General features: G+C 35.4%; 1 protein-coding gene across 3 annotated transcripts; it reads left to right on the forward strand.

Moving 5' to 3' along the window:
* The first annotated feature begins 1337 nt into the window (after positions 1-1337).
* On the forward strand, positions 1338-24018 carry LOC125657741 (protein IMPACT-B-like). 3 transcript variants are annotated; one of them, XM_048888494.2, is made up of 10 exons: positions 1338-1501; positions 4693-4815; positions 6121-6173; positions 9999-10061; positions 17653-17747; positions 19256-19387; positions 19527-19621; positions 19863-20030; positions 23050-23184; positions 23702-24018. In XM_048888494.2, exons 1-10 carry the CDS (start codon positions 1472-1474, stop codon positions 23741-23743), a joined length of 936 nt encoding a protein of 311 aa, XP_048744451.2. In that variant the 5' UTR covers positions 1338-1471; the 3' UTR covers positions 23744-24018. The 3 variants fall into 3 exon arrangements, with proteins under 3 accessions (XP_048744451.2, XP_048744459.2, XP_056003454.1); XM_048888502.2 differs by having other exon boundaries at positions 19893-20030; XM_056147479.1 differs by having other exon boundaries at positions 23050-23783.
* Positions 24019-25327: the final 1309 nt, after the last annotated feature.

Raw genomic sequence — 25327 nt, forward strand, 5'->3', positions numbered from 1 at the left:
TCTTTTGGGGTCAGAATCTATTAGAGGGGTCAATACCCTAAAATGCCCTGTAGTCTCCTAAGTGGCACAAGTCCTAGTTTAGGCGCTAGGCGCCGTACCAAGACCCCTATCACATATAGTCAAATAGTAAAACTAGGGTATATTTGGCGCCCCCGTGCCCCAAATCGGTGCCTATACTTACCTTTTTGGGGTCAGATTCCATTAGAGGGGTCAATACCCTAAAATGCCCTGTGGTCACCTGAGTGGCACAAGTCCTAGTTTAGGCGCTAGGCTCCGTATTTAGACCCCTATCGCATATAGTTTGATAGGGTATATTTGGCGCCCCCGTGCCCCAAATCGGTGCCTATACTTACTCTTTTGGGGTCAGAATCTATTAGAGGGGTCAATACCCTAAAATGCCCTGTAGTCTCCTAAGTGGCACAAGTCCTAGTTTAGGCGCTAGGCGCCGTACCAAGACCCCTATCACATATAGTCAAATAGTAAAACTAGGGTATATTTGGCGCCCCCGTGCCCCAAATCGGTGCCTATACTTACCTTTTTGGGGTCAGATTCCATTAGAGGGGTCAATACCCTAAAATGCCCTGTGGTCACCTGAGTGGCACAAGTCCTAGTTTAGGCGCTAGGCTCCGTATTTAGACCCCTATCGCATATAGTTTGATAGGGTATATTTGGCGCCCCCGTGCCCCAAATCGGTGCCTATACTTACCCTTTTGGGGTCAGAATCCATTAGAGGGGTCAATGCCCTAAAATGCCCTGTGGTCACCTAAGTGGCACAAGTCCTAGTTTAGGCGCTAGGCGCCGTACCAAGACCCCTATCACATATAGTCAAATAGTAAAACTAGGGTATATTTGGCGCCCCCGTGCCCCAAATCAGTGCCTATACTTACCCTGTTGGGGTCAGATTCCATTAGAGGGGTCAATACCCTAAAATGCCCTGTGGTCACCTAAGTGGCACAAGTCCTAGTTTAGGCGCTAGGCGCCGTATATTGGGAGTACTTTTTTGTCGGGTTCGTTATACGTACATTTTCTAAGCGATAAATGTTAGGAAAAATCCTTATTGGTCGCTAGCTTATTGTTCGCTAGCTTGACTTAGGCGTCGCGTGATTACACACAGGAAACACAATAAAGGAATATAATTTTCGAACCCCTTTAAAAACGAATTTAACAACAAAGATTTCTTCATACAAGCTAAAATTAGCATAATTTCAAATTGATAGTAAAATACAAGCATAGACGAATAAAAATTGCCCCCACCCCCAAGATTCATTCAAGTGCTAAATACTAATTAACTAACATGTACAGATCCGGAAACTATGCGGTTTTTTTTTTTTTACTTCTTCTGCTTGTTGCTCATTAATATTTCCGGTGTGCTGTTTTAGAAGATGTCCACTACACAATTTCACATTTTATTTTACATCCTTAGCCCTTAGTCTACTTTTTATTCTTATTTTTGTGTGAAGAAAGGAACAAGATGTCTGATAACGATAACATCAGAATCCAGGTATCAGTGGAACTCTTTTTATTTAAAATTACGAAGATCTTTCTATATTCTATGAAAGTAAAATGAAAGAGAAAGTAGAGCAACGAGTAGAATTTTTTTTAATATTTAGCTTTGTGGTCACCATCGCCGGTTACCCATGGGCGTTTCTCGTCGATTCTCTCCATCATCATGAGGGCGTGTGTATGTGTGGACTCTAAACTGTGGTTTGCGACGATGTGTCAGGGCTTGAAGCTAACTTTATGTCACCAGTCCAGCTGGATTGATGGGGTATAATTTCAACCAGTCCGCAGAAAAATTTACCAGTCCAACAGAGTTTTCCAGAAATAATTAAACATATTTCATTAATGCTATTGAAATGAAATTCAACTCAATATGCCTCAGACAATATTGTAACACTTGAATGTGGGATTCATATTTACGAATCAGATTTGTCTGATATCTGCAGATCGAAGCATGCCAAATGTGTGTATAAAATTTCATAAGTATATTTTCCAAAATGATGCTTTGGAAAATTAACCAGTCTCATCGGATTGACTAAAACAAATGTCAGTCAGTCCGCCAGACTTTTAACCAGTCACAGACTGACGGGTATATGTTAATTTCGAGCCCTGTGTGTGGTCATCTGTTTTGTTTCTAAAGGCAAAGCATTCCAGTCTTTATCATGTTTATATATATTACATTGTTCATAATATGTCTTACGGCGTGACCGTGTTTTAGTTCGAATCAAACAATGTTGGCATTAGTATCTAGATCCATAACAGGACAAATGATATCCCGAAATATTACCACTTAATGTGTGAGGACAGAGTTCAATCAAAGTTTCTAACTTTAGACATTTTTTATCTGCCTATTCATTGAACGCAGGAAACTCTGTGCAACTGATGTAAACAGTGCATTGTGACATCATTTTTAGCGTCGGTGTTTAACAAATACACAAACATAGGAGACATGGTGCAAATCATGTTAATTGTGGATTGATTAGGCCTATACATGATTAAGAAAAATAAGATTTACATGCTTTTATGGATGTTATGTAACATCTCAGAACGACGTGAACTAGGGTAGACAAGATTCAAAATGGAGAAATACATGTCCACGCGCTAATATTCGAATTGATGCCATTGGGACCAAAATTTTCAAGTTCCATAGGTATGGTTTAATTTTTTATTAGTTTTCTATATTTTCCTTTTAAACATGTATATACGTGTTATCTATATGGAAAGCTCCGCTCTCTCGGCCCTCCCCGGGCCGTGAGAGTGCTTCGCCCTCTATTAAAAATACAACAACAAAACACACCAATGTGATTATTTGCCTTTTATCTTAGGTGTGAAAAGTATATCCGATCAGATCATAATATGTCTTATGGCATGACTGTGTTTGAGGGCAAAGCAAAAAGTATTGGCATTGGTATCTATATCCATAACAGGACAAAAAATATTCCAAAATTAGCACCTAAAGTGTTTTCTATCAACAAAACAACACCAGAAAAACACCTATAAACACACATATTAACAAACAAACCTACAAAGGCTCAACAAATAATACAACTACAGTGCTGCGCTTTACTAGACATGTCTACTCGCCTTGAGCGTTTGTGGGGAAAAAGAGAGAGAATATTGTACATGCAGTCTCAGAGGACTCCGAACCCGACCGGAAATCCTAAAATCCATCCCCCAAAATCACTACACACCTAATGTGTGAGGACAGAGCTCTAACAAAACATCTAACACCTTGTTAGACAACTTTAGACATTTGATCTGCCTATTTATTAAATGTGGGAAATATAATGCCATTGGTGTAAAGAGTACATTGTGATGTCATATTCAGTGTCAGAAGCATTAATTTACAAACAAAAGACATGGTACACTCACGTTAATCAAGGACTGATGATATGTAATTAAGAAAATATGGTTTACTTGCTTTTACGAATTTTATGCAACATTTTAGATTGACATATTTTCCTGTTAAACATCAGTGCTCCCACTGGACCAAAATTCCCTTTCGCCACTTTTTCGGGGTGCGGCGCAGCGCAAATAATCTCATGCTTTACAATTATTTCCATCATATTATTTTGTTCATTACACTGATTTTAGCATTTTGAATCAATTACATTACTTAATCATATCCAGCTACCATAACTAAACAATTCTTTCTGAAATAAGTTGATTTGTTTGATAAATTCTATTATGGAAATAAAAAATCAGATAATAAATCATATAAATATAAACTTCATGATGCTACACCCCTCAGTGAAAACATTGTGTACATTGCCCGAAATGCAGATGTCACAAAACATCAAGCCCAATCTCAACCATTCCCTATTAAATTTCCGTTATGGTATGGAAGGTTTTGCAATTTGGACAGAATCAGATGTTCGAGCAGGTGGGGTTGACAGTAAAGCCAAACATAGATATTTTTGAATTTTAGACTCGCTAGGGTCAGAAGCAACAAGTTTAGTGTCAAAATAGAGGAATGGGGTGCATAGTCTTATGATATTAGCATTTTTATACTGTTGCGCACCGAACTTCAAAGAAAATTATTTATTAAAATTGCTATGTCCATATCAATGGTGACTGACCACATTGTTTATGAAATATTCGAACTAAAATCAAACACATCAAAATCAAAATCTTGTAATCAACGAGCTTGGTTGCAAAAATAAACAATTGATGTATATACATTATACACAATAATACGGCCACTGGTCAGTTCTGTGGTTAAGAATTGACATTAATGTGGAGATGATAACACGATAATGAATAAGACTTTAAATGTTAAACAATTGACCACAGCAGGGTACACAGCTGTCCGATGTACTTTATTACATAATCACCGACTTTTTTGCAGCCATACATTACCTGAGGCTATTATCTGGCCTTCGTGACCAGCTCTATGTGCACTGGAGCGACGCGAGATTTCCGGTCGCACGCGTTGACTGAATAAACAGATTTTGACTGCATAAACAAACGGGCAATAATGTGTCACTGACAAAGGAAAACACAAGACAGATTTTAAAATACAATTTCTTGCAAAAAGGGATTTTCATCACTTTTAATTTTTTTCCCGCCATTTTTGAAAAAAATTCGCCATTGGAGCCCAGCTCGAGCACTGTTAAACATGTATGTATAGTGAGAGCCCGAAGGGCCATAAGAGGGCTATAACAATATATTCATTGCTTTTCCTATTTCTAGGATGAAGAAATTGAAGCCCTTTCTGCAATTTATGGGGACGACTGGGTGATTGTCGACAGTGATTCAAAAAAGTACGGCATAAAAGTCGCAGATGAAAATTCAGCAAACATGATTTTTATGGAGGTTAGTTTTTAAATTGGTACTTGGAACACATGTATCACTAGATATATATATACATATTCTCTTAAATGTACGTTATATAACTGTATCCCATTTCCATTCTCAATGACTGTAGCGTGTGACAGTGTGACGAGAATTCCATCGTCATGGAGAGCAAGTTTTTTTTACTTGCCTAGATGGTCTAGCGATCTAGCGTGCTGGTTACATGCTGCTAGGAGATTTGGTTCCGCAGGTCATGAGTTCGACCCCGGGTAGGGGCGGAAGTGGTTATCCAAATAAGATAAAGTGAAATTTTCTGTGCATTATATTGATATTTCTTCACTTTGGGCAGTTATGTTTATTTAAGAGTCCATTGCTATATCAATATATATACATTTTTCTAAACTTACAAATGATACTGTAAATCACACTTTATATCTGAGAAATTTATAAATTTTGTTAGGATGTTATAATGTGAAAATAAGCTTCTTGTGTATGATAATTTTGTATACAGTTGAAGTTTTCTAATCTAACACCTGTTTAATCCGTTTCACTACAAATTTTTGACGTGAATCTTCATTTTTTATGTTCTAGCTTTATACTAATCCGACATTGTTGAATGAAATTTAAGTCCGCCTTTATGCTCGAGAGCTGGTGTACAAATCTTGTTTTGCATCAGCCCACTTTCATGCATTAATTTGACCTGGATTCCTAATCGGTTTCCATTTTAATTAAAATCAGGTTCAAAGTTATGATTATTTTTATCTTAGTCATTAAAGAGCTTTAGCAGTAGGTCAAATCTGTTATCAATTTTACACATTTTAAGGTGATGAATATAAGATTTAGCTAAATGGTCATGCAAGTCATTTGGCCTACTACACTGCGCTCAAATGAAGATGATGGATGTAATGTCACCTTATGTTTGTGATGTTAAAGTTATTCAAGATCAGCCAAATTTAGATCCAAAAAATGACAATGGTGTGAATAGCTCTGATATGTACCCCAGTCCATGGGCAGTGTAGTGTGTGAATAATTCCAGATGTGTACATATTATTATCAGCCATAGTGTTTTAAAGCAAAGTTACTTGAGAAGCAGTACTCTGCAATTTAATGCTTATCGAACCCCATGAAATGAAAGAAAAGGATGGTACTATAGGTTATAAGCCTGTAATTGTCTTCTCCATACATTTAGTATTCATATCATATCTATGTGTTTCTTTATCTCAGATGAATTTTCTTTGAAACTTCCAGATTTGTGGCTCATGAAATGTACAGCCACTTAATATGTAAACATACTTACTCATAAACATATTATTTGAACTTTGACAGGTTTCGTTTCCTCCTGATTATCCCAAGACCTCACCCCCTCAGTACATCCTAAGGTAAGGACCTTCTCAGAATATCTAAAGATATTATACTCATTATATCCTAAGGTAAGAACCTCCTCAATACTTCTTAAGATAAGGACCCCCTCAATACTTCCTAAGGTAAGGACCTCCTCAATACTTCCTAAGGTAAGGACCTCCTCAGTATATCTTAAGCTTAGATTCTCTCAATACATCCTAAGGCGAGGACCTCCTCAGTAAACTTAAGGTGAGAAACTCCTCAGTATATCCTTTGATAAGGACCTCCTCAGTATATCCTAAGGTAAGGACCTTCTCAGTACTTTCTAAGGTAAGGACCTCCTCAGTATATTCTAAGGTAAGGACCTCCTCAGTACTGTCTTAGGTAAGGATCTCCTCATTATATCCTAAGGTAAGGACCTCCTCAGTATATCCTAAGATAAGGACCTCCTCAGTATATCCTAAGGTAAGGACCTCCTCGGTATATCCTAAGGTAAGGACCTCGTCAGTATATCCTAAGGTATGAACTTCTTCAGTAAATCCTAAGGTCACAACCTCTCAATTCATCCTAAGGTGAGGACCTCCTCAGAAAACATAGTATGATAACCTACTCAGTATATCCTAAGATAAGAAACTCCTCAGTATATTTGAAGGTAAGAACTTCTTCAGTAAATCCTAAGGTGTCCTGGTGAGGACCTCATCAGTACTTTCTAAGGTAAGAGGTTGACTACCTTAAGGATCAACCTTCTCTGTACAAGATGACAAAGATTCCTACTTTATCATGATGATAGGTTCTGATGGTTTTGTTTGTTGGCTGATGTTTTGTTGTTTGATAATACTGTGCTGTTGATATCAGACTACTTTTTATACCCCCCGCAACAAGTTGTGGGGGGGGGGGGGGGGTTACTGGAATCAGGTTGTCCGTCTGTCTGTCTGTCCGTCCGTCTGTAGACGCAATGGTTTCCGGACTCTAAAGCATTATCCTTTCCACCTACCGTCACCATATCATATATATGGACTACCCATGGGATGAAGATGTTCCCTATCGATTTTGGGGTCAAAAGGTCAAAGGTCAAGTGCACTGGACATCGAAGTAGCAATATGGTTTCCGGGCTCTAAAGCGTTATCCTTTCCACCTACAGTCACCATATCATACATATGGACTACTCATGGGATGAAGATGTTCCCTATCGATTTTGGGGTCAAAAGGTCAAAGGTCAAGCGCACTGGACATTGAAGTAGCAATATGGTTCGGTTTGTCATGCCATTTGTTTTTTACACTCGGAAAAGAGGTAGTTTATACCTATTACCAACACCCTTTGGGAGATTGGGGTAAGCGGGGGGTATTCTTAGTGAGCATTGCTCACAGTACCTCTTGTTTGTTGCTGTTGTTGTTTTGTTGTTTGATAGTACTGTGCTGTTGATATCAGACTACTTTTGTTGTTGCTGTTGTTGTTTGATAGTACTGTGCTGTTGATATCAGACTACTTTTGTTGTTGCTGTTGTTGTTTGATAGTAGTGTGTTGTTGATATCAGACTATTTTTGTTGTTGCTGTTGTTGTTCGATAGTACTGTGCTGTTGATATCAGACTACTTTTGTTGTTGCTGTTGTTGTTTTGTTGTTTGATAGTAGTGTGTTGTTGATATCAGACTATTTTTGTTGTTGCTGTTGTTGTTTGATAGTAGTGTGTTGTTGATATCAGACTATTGTTGTTGTTGCTGTTGTTGTTTGATAGTACTGTGCTGTTGATATCAGACTACTTTTTAGGTCATCTGAATAATTCAGGTGACCTATTGCTATCTGTTTTTGTCCGTCGTCGTGCGTTAACATTTGAACATTTTCAGCTTCTTCTCTGAAACACCTGAACCAATTTCAACCAATTTTGGCATATAGCATCTGTGGGTAAAGGGGAACAAAAATTGTGAAATTCGTGGTCCCTGCCCCCCTGGGGCCTGAGGGGTGGGGCAAAAACCATCAAAATGAGTGTAATTTTAAAAAATCTTCTTCTTTACTCCTGGACATCAAGAAGCCAAACTGTGGGCATAATTATAATGAGCGTTGAGCCCTCTACCAAAATTGTGAAATTCATGGCCCCTGGGGCAGGGGTTCTTGTGTTAGGGTGGGGCTCTATTGGTCATATAGTGAAAATGTAGAAATTCTTTAAAAATCTTCTTCTCTGTCTCTGGGTATTAAGTAGACAAACTAATAGCATGGTAATGATGAGCAAGGATGTCTCTTTATACCCCCCGCAACAAGTTGTGGGGGGGTATACTGGAATCGGGTTGTCCGTCTGTCCGTCCGTCCGTCTGTAGACGCAATGGTTTCCGGGCTCTAAAGCATTATCCTTTCCACCTACCGTCACCATATCATATATATGGACTACCCATGGGATGAAGATGTTCCCTATCGATTTTGGGGTCAAAAGGTCAAAGATCAAGCACACTGGACATCGAAGTAGCAATATGGTTTCCGGGCTCTAAAGTGTTATCCTTTCCACCTACAGTCACCATATCATACATATGGACTACCCATGGGATGAAGATGTTCCCTATCGATTTTGGGGTCAAAAGGTCAAAGGTCAAGTGCACTGGACATTGAAGTAGCAATATGGTTTCCGGGCTCTAAAGCATTATCCTTTCCACCTACAGTCACCATATCATACATATGGACTACCCATGGGATGAAGATGTTCCCTATCGATTTTGGGGTCAAAAGGTCAAAGGTCACGCGCACTGGACATCGAAGTAGCAACACTCAGAAAAGAGGTAGTTTATACCTATTACCAACACCCTTTGGGAGATTGGGGTAAGCGGGGGGTATTCTTAGTGAGCATTGCTCACAGTACCTCTTGTTAAAAATTGTGAAATTCATGGCCCCTGGATCAGGGGTTCTGGTGCTAGGGTGGGGCTCTATAAGTCATATAGTGAAAATGCATTATTTCTTTGAAAATCTTCTTCTCTGTCCTTGGGTATTAAGTAGACAAACCAATAGCATGGTTATGAAGAGCAAGGATACCTCTTTCAAAATTGTGAAATTCATGGCCCCTGGGTCAGGGGTTCTGGTATTAGGGTGGGGCCCTATTGATCATATAGTGAAAATGCATTTTATTTCTTTGAAAATCTTCTCCTCTGCTGCTGGGTATTTAGTAGACAAACTAATAGTATGATAATGATGATCAAGGATGCTTCTTTCAAAACTGAAATTTATGGCCCCTGGGGGTGCAAAAGCGGGGCTGACCACATAGCTATTCAATGTTTCTTCCATCCAAAAGTAAAATTCTTATATTTAAACACAAACCTAATTCAAACATTGGAAGGTTGTTACATGATACTCAGGTGACCTATAAGGCCCATGGGCCTCTTGTTTGTTGTTGCTGTTGTTGTTTGATAGTAGTGTGTTGATGATATCAGACTATTTTTGTTGTTGCTGTTGTTGTTTGATAGTACTGTGCTGTTGATATCAGACTACTTTTGTTGTTGCTGTTGTTGTTTGATAGTACTGTGCTGTTGATATCAGACTACTTTTATTGTTGTTGTTGTTTGATAGTACTGTGCTGTTGATATCAGGCTTCTTTTATTGTTGCTGTTGTTTGATAGTACTGTGCTGTTGATATCAGACTACTTTTTTGTTGCTGCTGTTGTTGTTTTGTTGTTTGATAGTACTGTGCTGTTGATATCAGACTACTTTTGCTACACAAGCAGTGGTTTACAAAGGTGTATTAATATAATCCAAGATGTGTATGGATTTTGATTAGGTATGAATCTCCAAAGAGTCCATCAGCTATAAATGTATTCAATTCAGAGTATACAAAATAAATAGGTATACAGCATATCTTATATTCACCAAATCATTTTATTTTTTAGTGCACCTTGGTTACGACGTGAGGAACGAATAAGTTTAGAAGACGCCTTAGCAGATATATACTGGTAATGTGACAAATGTAAAATGTATCTCTGCATTTGTTTATGTGTGTATGTTTACAATTGTAAAATATATCCCTGCATTTGTTTATGTGTGTATGCTTACAACAAGCAATTATTTTTAGCCCACATGTGCAGAAAGTTCAACTTAGGTTCTCTGTTCAAAATCTGTCCTTTGGTACTGCTGATGTTGTTGATGTAAGCTTTTCTCATTTTCCAACTTTTTCTCCTAAACAACAGGACCAATTTGAACCAAACTTGACACAAAGGACCATATTGCTTTTTAAACAAGATAATTGAAAAATAGTAAAAATAGTGTTGGGTGTTTTATAAATTGTGGCACCTGGAATCAGTGTCACATTAGGGGTTTAATAACAGGGTCTGTAAGGGGGCCAAAATAAGTCTCATTCCCAATGCTATAAAGCAGATATTTTCCCAAGTTTTTGCTTTAGAATTCCCAAACAATAAAAACAAATTAAAACAGAGTAGCCTTTATTGTGAAGTAAACCTAATTTTTTGGCCTCTGCTTATTTAAATTTAATTTAAACTATATTTTATTCACAACGTGAATGGGATCGGGCAGCAGGCATAGCCTATTTAAGCCCTCTCTCTACTATAAAATGAGGTAACCTCTGACCAAATTGAAAGTCAGAAGGAGACTAAATATAAAGTGCACTGTTCCCCCTCCCCCAAACTTCTTTGTATGAAATGTTTTTCCCAATTTCAAGTAAATGTTGTTATTCTGGGTACCAATATTTTTGACCCCTTGACCTTGGAGTTTGACCTACTTTTTGAAAACTTTAACCTTGCTAATAACTTTTGAACAATAAGAGATAGAGCTTTGATATTTCACATGAGTATTCCTTGTGACAAGACCTTTCCGTGGGTACCAACATTTTTGACCCTGTGTCCTTGACCTTGGAATTTGACCTACTTTTTGAAAACTTTAACCTTGCTAATAACTTTTGAACAGTAAGTGATAGAGCTTTGATATTTCACATGAGTATTCCTTGTGACAAGACCTTTCCTTGGGTACCAACATTTTTGACCCCGTGACCTTGACGTTTGACCTACTTTTTGAAAACTTTAACCTTGCAAATACCTTTTGAACAGTAAGAGATAGAGCTTTGATATTTCACATGAGTATTCCCTGTGACAAGACCTTTCCGTGGGTACCAACATTTTTTTTTATACTTGACCTTGGAATTTGACCTACTTTTTGAAAAGTTTAACCTTGCTAATACCTTTTGAACAGTAAGTGAAAGAGCTTTGATATTTCACATGAGTATTCCTTGTGACAAGACCTTTCCGTGAGTACCATCATTTTTTACCCTGTGTCCTTGACCTTGGAATTTGACCTACTTTTTGAAAACTTTAACCTTGCTAATACCTTTTGAACAGTAAGAGATAGAGCTTTGATATTTCACATGAGTATTCCTTGTGACAAGACCTTTCCGTGGGTACCAACATTTTTTACCCTTGACCTTGGAATTTGACCTACTTTTTGAAAACTTTAACCTTGCTAATAACTTTTGAACAGTAAGTGAAAGAGCTTTGATATTTCACATGAGTATTCCCTGTGACAAGACCTTTCCGTGGGTACCAACATTTTTGACCCTGTGTCCTTGACCTTGGAATTTGACCTACTTTTTGAAAACTTTAACCTTGCTAATAACTTTTGAACAGTAAGAGATAGAGCTTTGATATTTCACATGAGTATTCCTTGTTACAAGATCTTTCCGTTGGTATTGAACCTTTTGACCTTGACATTTGACCTACTTTAATTTTTTTTTTACATTGTATATAACTTCTAAATGGTAAATATTAGAGCTTTCATATTGTACATGATCATTTCTTTTGACAAGATCTTTCTACTGGTACCAAGATATTTGCCCTTGTGACCTTGGCCATATTCGGAATTGGCCATTATCAGGGACATTTGTGTTTCACATACACATCTTGTTATCATTTTGTTACATGTAACACGCCTGCTAATCGATAAATTGCATAACAAGAGGTTATGTATAGAAATAGAGATCGATTTCCGGTTGTGCAATCGATACCCAAATTTCACATGCATAGATGGTAAATTGTCTCAATGCAAGCAATTGTTGAGATTTTAATTAAAATGTAAGAATGTGATTCGATGAGTAATTCTATTTTCTATTGTTTTACACTCTTATAAAATGCAAGGGTCATCGATACACAGTATACTTTGAACCGATGGACTGAAAAAGTACACACATTAAAAGCGGAATTACTTCAATAATTGATGAATCTTCTTTTTCTTTCAATTTTTCACAAGTTCAACTCGCATATCAATTTCTTGTACTTTGATTAAAAAAATCTTGAAGGTTAGTTCATAAAAACATTAAATACTTTACTTTTAAATATCTTAAATTATGACTTTTGAAACTCTTTTTCTTACTCTCATGCATAATCTAAATTCTCCCTCATAACTTTTGGATCGCTTGCATAGGCAACGTCATTTTAATCGTATATTTGCTAAATAATACACAAATCAAAGTCCAAATTTTGCTGCAAAGGTCGCAAATATTGTGAACTAATGGTAAGTATTGACAATTATGTTTAAAATGAAATAAACACAAATTCCTGTCTGTAAATACGATTTTCTGACAGCGTTTTTGCTCCACCGACCCTCGCTTCAGAACAAAAATCGTTGCTAATCGGTGACCCTTGCTTTTCATAAGAGTGTAAAACAATAGAAAATAGAATTACTCATCGAATCACATTCTTACATTTTAATTAAAATCTCAACAATTGCTTGCATTGAGACAATTTACCATCTATTCATGTGAAATTTGGGTATCGATCGCATAACTGGAAATCGATCTCTTTTGATTTCTATACATAACCTCTTGTTATGCAATTTATCGATTAGCAGGCGTGATGTTACATACAGTTCATTCACCTCGTTGATATAACCAAATGTTCGAAAACTTGTTCTGCATTAATTATTGTATTGCGGAGGGCATCAGTGTTTCACAAACACATCTTGTTGTAAGTTGATTCTGATTAAGTAGCAATTGACATGCATATTCCCTGTATCAATGCAATATAAAACAGGTTTATTTCTTTATATTTACATTTCCAAATTTTTTTACCTTCAATATCTTGACTAATTGAAATGACAGCCATTCATTAGGAAATGTAATAATGAAGAATTGCTCATCCTTATTATTCTGATCTAAACTGAGATACCGTGGACTGCGAAAATCACATACGGAACACATATATATAATAAATGACTAAGAATTTTGTACTGTCATATCATTTGTCAATATAATTACGCTTAATTTCTACATAAATTCCTTTACTGGCACTTAATTATGATCAGAAATAGTAAATTCTCTATCTAATCCTTATAATGACGCATTCTCTCACCAGAGGGCGCGTACGCAAGCTTCACATACACAGCTGAAACTCTCAACGTGCTCTCCTTTCCGCCCAGAGAGTCTTGCATTGCGTTTTCTAAGTTCGTCTCTAAGCGCAGTGAGGTCCTACGAACCGTAATCCGCCATCGTTACTAAATATTCAACAACTTTCTAATCTAAACGTGTCCTTCCGACGCTCTCTAAACTTGAGGTTAGAAACGCCTTGGACGTTAACGGATCGTGCGCCACCTGTAATTAAGGGCGAGTAATTTGAAGTTTTATTTGCCATTGAAAGTATTAGTTATCGGTATGTAAATAATTTTTAACTAGATAAAGATATGTAAATACTTGTACTTTATACATTATTTTAAAATACATAAACAATACAATATGTCTAGATATTTGTGAACAATAATCATTTATGTGGTAGTCCATGATAATCGTTGGAGTTCTTTAAAAAACCCACTAGATCTACATTACGCCACCCAGAAAAATACAAATCTTCTTAGGACGCGCCTATAAGTCGGACATAGAGTTTTGGACCAAAAATTGACTCCCAAAAATCTGACTTATAGGTGAGTATATACGGTACAACCAATGCATGCAATCATTAACTTGTAATCCTTTCACACTGTGGACAAAAATATGTACATCGGATGTCACTGCAATGGACTGAACATATCGAATCTGTATCTCTAATTAATTTGTTTGTTGAATCTGTTTTCTAAGGTATGCGAGTGACTCAATCTTTTGAAAATTCATGTTTGGGTAAATCAACTTTACCAAAAACACACAAAAAATCATCAAGCATGTAGCAAGAAAGAGGGTGTGTGTGTGTGGTGCCCTATTTTTTCTGACAATGTACATTTTTTTATTATCATTACATGCTAAGTTGGTTACAATTTAACACACAAAGTTTGATCCATATGATGTCCCCTTTTTAGCTCTTCTGAGCCAAAGGCTCAAAGAGCTAATGCTATGGCCATTTGTGCGGTGTGCGTAAACTTTTTAGAAAAAGGGCTATAACTCAAGAACCCCTTGGCCAATTTTTTTCAAATTTGTTACAGGGTATCATTGGCCCAAGGGCTTTCATACATACTAAATAGAGGGATGTGACCCTTTAACAAGGGGAGATAATCAGGAAAATACAAACAAAAGTAGTGGTTGCTAAAAAATCTTCTTCTCAAGAACCACAGGGCAGATTATCACCAAACTTACACATAAGGATGAGGATATGTTGTAGATTAAAAATTGTTCAAGGCATTACCCTGGGGCAAAGGGCGTGGTCTCAAGGTCACTTCAAAGTTGACCTAAATTAAAAAAAAATTTAAATTCCTTAAATCTTAGATATTTTAGTCATTATAAGGACTAGGATCATCAAATTTTGACAGTTGATGCATCTTAGGACCTTGTGTCAAGTTGTCTCAAAAGTAGGTCACGGTGACCTACTTTTTGAATTTTGCAGGTATTTATTTTAAAATTAATTTTGATGCATATCTTGGACACTTTGAAGCCTATGATCATCAAAACTTGTCAGTTGGTGGATCATGGGACCTTGAAATGCGTCAACTGAAAAATAGGTCACCGTGACCTACTTTCTGAATTTTATGGCTTATCATTTATAGATATATTTTAAGTTGTTATTTCAAATACTGAGAGGTTTAGAATCATCAAATCTTGTAAGTTGATGCATCTTGAGGCCTTGAAACATATTTATAAAAAAGTAGGTCACAGTGACCTACTTTTTGAATTTTGCAGATATTCAAATTTCACATTTTCAATTTTAGATGCATATTTTGGGCACTGTAAAACCTAGGATCATCAAACTTTGTCAGTTGATGCGTCTTCAGTCTTCGGTTTGTGTCGACCAAAAAGTAGGTCACCGTGACCTACTTTTGGTATTTGACAGCTAAATTACTATATTTCAGACACTATTTGACCTACAATCATCAAACTTTGTCAGTTGATGCATCTTGAGTCTTCGGAGTGTATCGACCAAAAAGTAGGTCACTGTGACCTACTTTTGGCATTTGACAGTTATATTTATATATTTCAGTCACTAATTGACCTACAATCATCAAACTTTGACAGTTGATGCATCTTGAGTCAACGGAGTGTGTCGACCAAAAAGTAGGTCACCATGACCTACTTTTGGAATTTGACGGCTATATTTATATATTTCAAATACTATTTGACCTACAGTCATCAAACTTTGTCAGTTGATGGGTCTTGCATGTTCGAAGGGTTTCGACCAAAAAGTAGGTCAACTTGACCTACTTTTGGAATTGGACACCTATATTTATATATTTCAGATACTATTTGACCTACAGTCATCAAACTTTGTCAGTTGATGCGTCTTGCATGTTCAAAGGTTGTTGACCAAAAAGTAGGTCACTTTGACCTACTTTTGGAATTTGACGGCTATATTTATATAATTCAGATACTATTTGACCTACAGTCATCAAACTTTGTCAGTTGTTGGGTCTTGCATGTTTGAAGGGTGTTGACGAAAAAGTAGGTCACCTTGACCTACTTTTGGAATTTGACGGCTATATTTATATATTTCAGATACTATTTGACCTACAGTCATCAAACTTTGTCAGTTGATGGGTCTTGCATGTTCGGAGTTCGCTGACCAAAAAGTAGGTCACCATGACCTACGATTGGAATTTGACAGCTATATTTCAATATTCAGATACTAATTGGCTTAAAATCATCAAACTTTGTCAGTTGATATTTCTTGGGTTCTCAAAATGTGTAAACCAAAAAGTAGGTCACATTGACCTACTTTTTTGATTTTTGAATTCTTAGGATTTAACTAAAGATTTAGAATACTAAGAGGCTAAGAATAGAAATGGTGGGGTTGTACAATTTATCAGAAGAGCGATTCTAGGCCCTTGGGCCTCTTGTTTATATAGTAGTATTGAATTATAGTGGAACTATAAAATTGAATTTCAGGACTAGCCTCTTCTCCTCCCCCCTTCCCATCCCTTTAATTTAATGAAATGAATATTCTAAAAAGTGTTCTTTGTAAAATCGAATAAACTCAACTTTGTTATCATAAGAGATATGCTACAATCTGTTAGAACTCAGCAAATGGTAAAGATTTTGATACCGTAAGCTTTACGATACAATTTCAATGTTACTACTATTTTATCTGAAGCTTTGGATCCCATCGGTAGGCATGCCCCTACTTCCGTTTTAAGGGCAGTAACTGCAAACATGAAGGCCATTACCATACACATTAGAGCATCGCGCTCAAAATCATACGGCCTCTCACCTCTGGTCGGCGCGGGTTCGAATCCCGCTCGGGCCGGTAAGTGAGAAAGTTTCCCAGTTTATTTTCGGACAGTCAGTGGTCTCTTCCCAGGTACATTGTATCTGGGTTCTCTCTTCCACCAATCCAGTGGGGATCCGGGTTAGTATAGGTCCTAAGTACCCCCTTGCTTGTCTTAAGAGGCGACTAAATGGGGCGGTCCTTCGGATGAGACCGCAAAAACAGGTCCCGTGTCGCAGCATGTGTGGCACGATAAAGATCCCTCCCTGCTCAATGGCCATAAGCGCCGAGCATAGGCCTAAATTATGCAACCCTTCACTGGCAGTGGTGACGTCTCCATATGAGTGAAATATTCTCGAGAGGGATGTAAACCAATATTCAATCAATCAATCAATCTCTTCCACCAATGAAAACTGGGCGCCACCAGATAACTGAATAATTGTTGAGTGTGGCGGAAAACATCAAAACAATCAATCAATCAATCTTGTATGAAATAAAATATGAAAGTTACAGGTTTGAAATATTGCTTGTGCAGTAAAATGGGCAATTTGTTTAAAATCATAATTGATCGGTTTTGTATCCAGAAGTTGTAAACTGATTGATTGATTCTATTAAATAGATTTTTTTTTTACCTAAATGTAATATCATTACTATCTCTTTTCATGGATACAATATCTAAAATAAAATCATTTCAATTACTACTATACTGTTTACCTTTTATGATTAAATAACAAAGTAACTGGAAGGTGTAAAATATTCACCAGCCATGTTGTTGCTTTGGCTGCATGCATGAGTAAAATAAGAAAATATGAAATATAAATTAATATGGCCCTTGTACTATTTATTTGTAGATTTGATAAATTTCAGAGTTTAATCAGTCAGCCTCTCATCACAAGTGAACAAATCAGAATTTCTGTCTTTTCAGTGCAAATATTGGAGAAAGTGTCATATTTCTGTGGGTTGAAAAAATACGCGAGTTTCTGCAGGAGAAAAGTGAAATGAAAGTGGAAACAAAACCAGGTAATATATGTAGACCATGTAGACAGATAATGATAAGGGCCTAAAGTTGTAAAATAGAATGAATGTATGAGGGTGAGTCAATAAGTAACCAGCCTTTCTGATTGACCGAGACAGTCACAATTTTTATGCCTTGTTTCAATACATATTTTATACCTGGGTACAAAATTGTACGCGTATCGAGTTATTCTTTAATAAGATATTGAATGTCAAACATGGCTAGTGATGCAAAGGCATGCTTTTCATCTAAAGTTGAGTACCGTGCTATAATTCGGTATGTGTATTTAAAAAGTAAAACGGGCAAGGAAATACATGGTGAGTTAGCCGATGTTTATGGGTCTTCTGCACCATCTTATGCTCAGGTTAAATTCTGGGATGGGGAATTCAGACGCGGTAGAACGTCTTTAGAAGATGAAGCTAGGTCTGGATGCTACCGACGAAGAAATGTAGTATGCAGCGCCTTGTTGCAGTGTTTTAGGTCAAAAGATGATTTTCTTTTGCATCTGGTGACTGTAGATGAGACTTGAGTTCATTATTATGAGCCAGAGAGTAAAACTCAGAGTCGTCAATGGGTAGGGCCTGGGTCCCCAAGGCCAAAGAAGTTCAAGATGCAACCATCTGCTGGCAAGGTATTTTGGGAAGCAAAAGGCGTTATTATGTTGAACTTTTTACCCAAGAGAAGTACAATAATTGGAGTGTAGTATGCAAACTTGTTAGACCAGCTGAGAACCACCATCTGTGAGAAACGCTGAGGTAAACTCTCTAAAGGTGTTTTGTTGCAACAGGACAACGCGAGAGTCCACACTTGCAAAATTGCAATGGATGCTGTAGAGTGAAACGGGTATGAATTAATACCACATCCTGCCTATTTGCCTGACCTAGCTCCTAGTGACTTCTTCCTATTCCCAAACGTGAAAAAGGATATCCATGGACGTCATTTTTGGTCTGACGGCAGTTGAGGAGTGGGTCAATGGAAAAGACCCTGACTTTTTCAGTTTTGGGCTGATGGCACTTGAACACCGTTGGTCTAAGTGCATCACACTAGAGGGCAATTACATCAAAAAAGAAGAGGTGGATCTCAACAGGAAATAAGTTAGGCTGGTTACTTATTGACTCGCTCTCGTATGTATTTTAGTATTACCAGCATTTTTCTATTCATGGCAACATACTTCAGAAATCTCTGCATTGTACCTTCATCAAAGTAGAATAAAAAATTAAAATTTATGTAAGGAGGCTAAATTAAGTCCATACTGTGCATAGTCCTTGGACAAGGTTTTTGAATGAAATTATAAGGCTGTTTCAACTTGAACACCAGAGCAGCTTGATTAGTTACATGTGTAATAGTGTTAGATATATGGCCTTCCTATTAGCTCTTGTGAGTAGGTAAACCCTTTAGCTTGAATGGTAGGGCACTGGTCTATCATGCCAAAGGTCCTTGGGTCATTCCTCAGCAGTATTTTCGTTACACATGTATGAAAATTTCCAGCCAATTTGTATATTGGATATTTCAGATGTTGCTAGTCCAGAAAAGGTGGAGGAAAAATCAGAAGGAGAAGAGGACTGGTCAGAAGACAGTTTTGCAAAGATACAGGAGGAGTTAATCAAGAGGAGCCATTCCACAGAGCAGGAAGAAACCAAAGAAGGTGGGTGACTCCGGCTGGTAACAGACTATGGTGCCATTTTTCTTGATTCACCAGAAATTAATCCTTAATGTCAGGTATTATGCCTGTGTGTGTATTGGAATGCTACACATTAAAGTATATGTGTGCTTATATATTTCAGAGGTCACTTGTCCCGATATTCACCATGGAGAGAGTTTTATGGACAGAAAAAGTGTGTTTCAAGGTCACATAGCTGCAATATCTCATACAAAACAGGTATTTCTCAGTTTTCTATTAAAGGGTAATGTATGCATATGGAATTACAATTTTTGCACAAATTTGTTTTGCATGATTATAAGGGTAATGTGTATCATTTATAATAGTACTAGAGTATTATACTATTAATCACAGTTACTATAGATAAACCCATAGATTTATGCAGTTTTCAGTGGGGGGGGGGATCCCAAAATTCACAAGTGTACCTTGTAAAAGTAGACAGCAGAAATGTCTTTTTAAGGTGAAGTTAGTCCTGGACTCTCTTTGTCAGAGTAAGAAGATTGCCATGGCAACTCACAACATTTATGCATATAGGATCATTCAAAATGACCAATCAGATGTCTACTATCAGGGCTGTGAGGATGATGGGGAAACCCAGGCAGGTTCCAGAATGCTTCACCTGATGCAGGTATTCAGTTTAAGAGATGTGTGATAATCTTTGTAATAATGTGTATTATTATACTTTCATGTAAAATACTTGAACCTGATTGGTCGAGAAGCATTTGAAAAAACATATTGTTACCCTCTGAGAACAGAAAACACGCGCCCCAGGGTGATAGTATCTAGCAGCGGGTAACAGTACTTGACAACGGGTGATATTATAAAAAATTATCACATGCGTCAAATTTATGCGCGTACGGTTCGCCGTAGATTGCTAGACGACGTCGTTTGAGCATTTGTAATAAACGCGAGTACCCGCATCGAAATACGAAATATCGCATGACAGTGATTGATCAAATGTCAACAGACGTAAGTTTTTCTGCTTTCCAGTTTACATAATATTCAGTATAATAAAACAAATATTGCATGTAGTTGAGGGTAACATTGAAATTTTCACCCCTCGAGAAACCATTGTCAACCTCGGTTATGCCTCGGTTAACAATGGTTTTCTCGGGGTGAAAATTTTCAATGTTACCCTCAAATACATGCAATATTTATATAATGATATTTGTAATAATGTGTTATAATATTTGTCATAATGTGTGATAATCTCTGTAATAATGTGTAATAATATTTGTAATATAAATGTGTAATGATATTTGTAATGATGTTTGATAATCTTTGTATTAATAATGTGTAATGATATTTGTAATGATGTTTGATAATCTTTGTATTAATAATGTGTAATGATATTTGTAATGATGTGTGATAATCTTTGTAATGTGTAATAATATTTATAATAATGTGTGATGATCTTTGTAATAATGTGTAATAATCTTTGTAATAATGTGTGATAATCTTTGTAATGTGTAATGATATTTGTATAATGTGTAATAATATTTGTAATAATGTGTAATAATATTTGTAATAATGTGTGATAATCTTTGTAATAATGTGTAATTATACATTGTATTTGTAATAATCTTTGTGATAATTTTTGTAATGTGAATAATCTCTGTAATAATGTGTAATATATTTGTAATAATATTTGTAATAATATTTGTAATAATGTCTGTAATAATGTGTAATAATATTTGTAATAATGTGTAATAATCTCTGTAATAATGTGTAATAATATTTGTAATAATGTGTAATAATCTCTGTAATAATGTGTAATAATATTTGTAATAATGTGTAATAATATTTGTAATAATGTGTAATAATATTTGTAATAATGTGTAATAATATCTGTAATAATGTGTAATAATATTTGTAATAATGTCTGTAATAATGTGTAATAATATTTGTAATAATGTGTAATAATATTTGTAATAATCTCTGTAATAATGTGTAATAATCTCTGTAATAATGTGTAATAATCTCTGTAATAATGTGTAACAATCCTTGTAATAATGTGTAATAATATTTGTAATAATGTCTGTAATAATGTGTAATAATATTTGTAATAATGTGTAATAATGTCTGTAATAATGTGTAATAATATTTGTAATAATGTGTAATAATCTCTGTAATAATGTGTAATAATATTTGTAATAATGTGTGATAATCTCTGTAATAATGTGTAATAATCTCTGTAATAATGTGTAATAATATTTGTAATAATGTGTAATAATATTTGTAATAATGTGTGATAATCTCTGTAATAATGTGTAATAATATTTGTAATAATGTGTAATAATCTCTGTAATAATGTGTAATAATATTTGTAATAATGTGTAATAATCTCTGTAATAATGTGTAATAATCTCTGTAATAATGTGTAATGATATTTGTAATAATCTCTGTAATAATGTGTAATAATATTTGTAATAATGTCTGTAATAATGTGTAATAATATTTGTAATAATGTGTAACAATCTCTGTAATAATGTGTAACAATCCTTGTAATAATCTTTGTAATATTTTTTGTGTGGTAATTAATCTTTAGGAACTTTAAAATTGAGTTTGTTTACTGGTAGCCAAAAAAAAAATGTTTGCATAAAATCCTGAGAACAAATGTTTGATTTTAAAAAAGTGTAAATGGTCCCAACTTAACTTTATCTCATATTAATTAAATGAGGTAGAGATTACTATTATTTTCAATTAACTCTAGAATTTTATAAAAACCTGTCTTTCACAATTTTGAACAAATGAATATTATACTAGCTCTCATTTTTGGTGTCGGAATTTTTTTTGCAAAATTGTGATTTACTATATCAATGACAGAAAAAATAAGGTTTATATGTTTTTGTTATCAATATTTGTGTTATAAAATCTATCCAGAGGTTCTAAATGAAGTAAAATTACATTATTGTCTTCCCGTACAAAAATTTAAAGGGACTTGTTCACGATTTTCGAACAAAACATTTTTTTATTTTTGATATGAAACATTAAAAATATAACTCATTTAATGTTGTCAGCCAACATTTTGACTTACTGAATGCAAGAATAAAAGCAATATTTTAGCCTTAAATCTGTGTTATGTAAACAAAGACTCGAGTCTTTTTATGTAAACAAACAAACCAGTGATATATCAATTTTGTTATATTAAACATCTTAATTTTGCATAATCACAAATTTTAACTTTTAGATGACACATTTTACCCGAAGAATGCTTGAAATGTGAAAGATATAATAAACTTAGATCGATATCCATTTCTTCTGAAAATTTTGTAAACAATAACATACCGCAATCTTTGTTTACCAAACAAATAATGTACTCTCTAAAATGAGCTTCAGGAATAATGTATAACCTTAATTTTTATGTGAAATCATTTGAACACATTAGGCAGTAGACTCTGGTCATTAAAAGTGAAAAACAAAATTTTGGGAAAAATCATGAGTCAGTCCCTTTAAAGTTAAATAAAATTTCCAGATTGAGAGCTGTTATAACTTTAAGATCACATTTCACAATTACAATGGATGATCATGTCAGGTTATTTTGATGCATTATAAAAAATGCGCTTTAAATTTAATGATGAAATAAGAATTACTATGCTATTTGTATATAGTTGATGGTGAAATAAGAATTGCTATGCTACTTGTAGATAGTTGATGCCCGGAATGTAATTGTTGTGGTGACTCGTTGGTACGGGGGAGTACATCTCGGGCCTGATCGTTTTAAACACATCAATAATTGTGCCAGACAACTTTTGGATGACCATGGCTATATTAAGTCCAAGGTTAGCAAAAATCAATATTATATCAACAGTTACCGTAAATTAAAGTTTCATCAAAGTACAGTTTTATCAACAATTTAATAGAGATTCAATTTTTAAAGTACAATTATGTTTGTTTGTTCTTATATTAAACAGACAACCAGCATTTTAGAATAGAGTTTTCAGTTGCATCTTCTGTAATCACAGGAATGAATTTTGAAATTGTCTCTATATGTATAAACTACAAGATGATTTGATTAATAATTAAAAGTGAATCTGACATCAGAATTATGTATTACTAAGTAACCATAAATACAGTTAAACTTCGGTATCTGGAACACTGATATCTCGAATACCATGGATATGTCAAAGTGATTCGGAAGTCCCAACCACTTATTCTTTAAGTGTTTTACCCTTGATATCTTAAATTCTCGGATATTTCAAAAAATATTCTCAGTCCCACCAAGTTCAAGATAACGAGTTTTGACTGTATTATTAAGTAATCATATGTAGTACAAACCATTTTGTGCACTTTTTACAGAATGAGAAAAAAGGTCCTAAAAGCAGTAAAAAGAAGCGGTAGCACATGTTGCTTGGCCTTACCATTGTATCTCATGTTGAGAGAGAGAGAGAGAGAGAGAGAGAGAGAGAGAGAGAGGGGTGGGTGGGTATTGAACATTGTCTTTCTTTTATGAAATATTTGATTTTACCATGATCAGAATTTTATCTTATTTATTGTTAGTGATATTGAATGTGCAAATCCAGTTTATAGCAATATGATTTGTGATATGTGTTCACATTTATGTATCTGTGTGTTTGCAATGTTTGCAAATGTGAATTAAAGGCTATGGGTGTGACTATGATGTTCAATTGACCTTTAGTATTCTAAAGTTTGAGGTCACTCCATGCAGGGAAAGCTTAATGATAGCTAAAAAATTACTTCAACATCACACTGACCACAGTGATCATCACAGGGGGTGAGATGCTGAAATTTTGTCTGGACCACAACTGTACTGCCCATGCTTTAGATTACTGTTGCCTGACAACAGGGAATACTTACTCCTCCTAGTCATCTGATCCCACCTCTGGTGTGTCCATGGTTCCATGTTTTACCCTTCTCTTAATTTTGTATTCTTTAATGGATTTATAAGATTTATCACTGTTCATTTTCTTCATTTGTTCATTACTTCAAATTTTGTTGCCCATGACATAAAGATATGTCCATAAAGATATGTCCATAAATGTATCTTACATCAAAAATCATGTCACTAAGGTCAAGGTCACAGGGCAGTGAGCTCAGATATAAATGTGCTTTGACTGCTTGGGGTGACCTCTAAGTTTACCATGTTATTGTCCATAATTTAAAGGTGTGCCATGATCTTAAGGAGGAATATTACACTATAGAAATTTGATATGAATGAAAAATTGAGGATATATTCAACAATATTTTGAAATTGAAATTTTTCAATTTTACTTTTATTTAATAAAAAAAATGCAGTTTTGGTAGAAAGTAATTGGGGGAAAAAAGTAGAACCCCTGCTGGACTTGATCTTGCAATCTACAGATTAGCAGTCAATGCACTAAACTAGAGAGCTACTCAGCTCGGAAAATTTAAAAATCCAAAAGGAATAGACAAATATTGCTGATATTTATATTTTCATTCATGTTTAAAAAGGAAGTAGACCATTATGATGATATGGTATGTACCTCCTTTAAGTGAAGGGTAAGTTGTGCAAGGTCAAGGACGTCTGACATTAAAGATGATGAAATCCGGGACCGCAGAAAAATTATATGGGTACTATGTGCAACAGCTTTGTGTACAGCACTGTGACCTCCGTAGTGTCAGCCAGATATCAACAAACAGATACTATTGAAGACAGGTACAATGATGTGTGTGCAGTCATTGTACAAAGTGTTACTTACGGAAAATCTAAAAAAAAAAAAAAAGTAAAGAGAAATATAATATACACATTTTATGTGCGCAATCATTGTAAAATGTGACTGACAAATCAAAACTTGCAGGTTACAAAGCCAAAGTAGCGTCTACATCATGAATGACAAAAGTTTTCATTAAAGAATTTGATAAATCTGTCCATTGAGCTAGTGTACGTTCAATATTTGGGTAATACAGTGACACCTGCTTAATCCGAAACATACTTGGAGAGCA

The sequence above is a fragment of the Ostrea edulis genome, chromosome 1 (genome assembly GCF_947568905.1).
Source record: "Ostrea edulis chromosome 1, xbOstEdul1.1, whole genome shotgun sequence".
Lineage (NCBI taxonomy): Eukaryota > Metazoa > Mollusca > Bivalvia > Ostreida > Ostreidae > Ostrea > Ostrea edulis.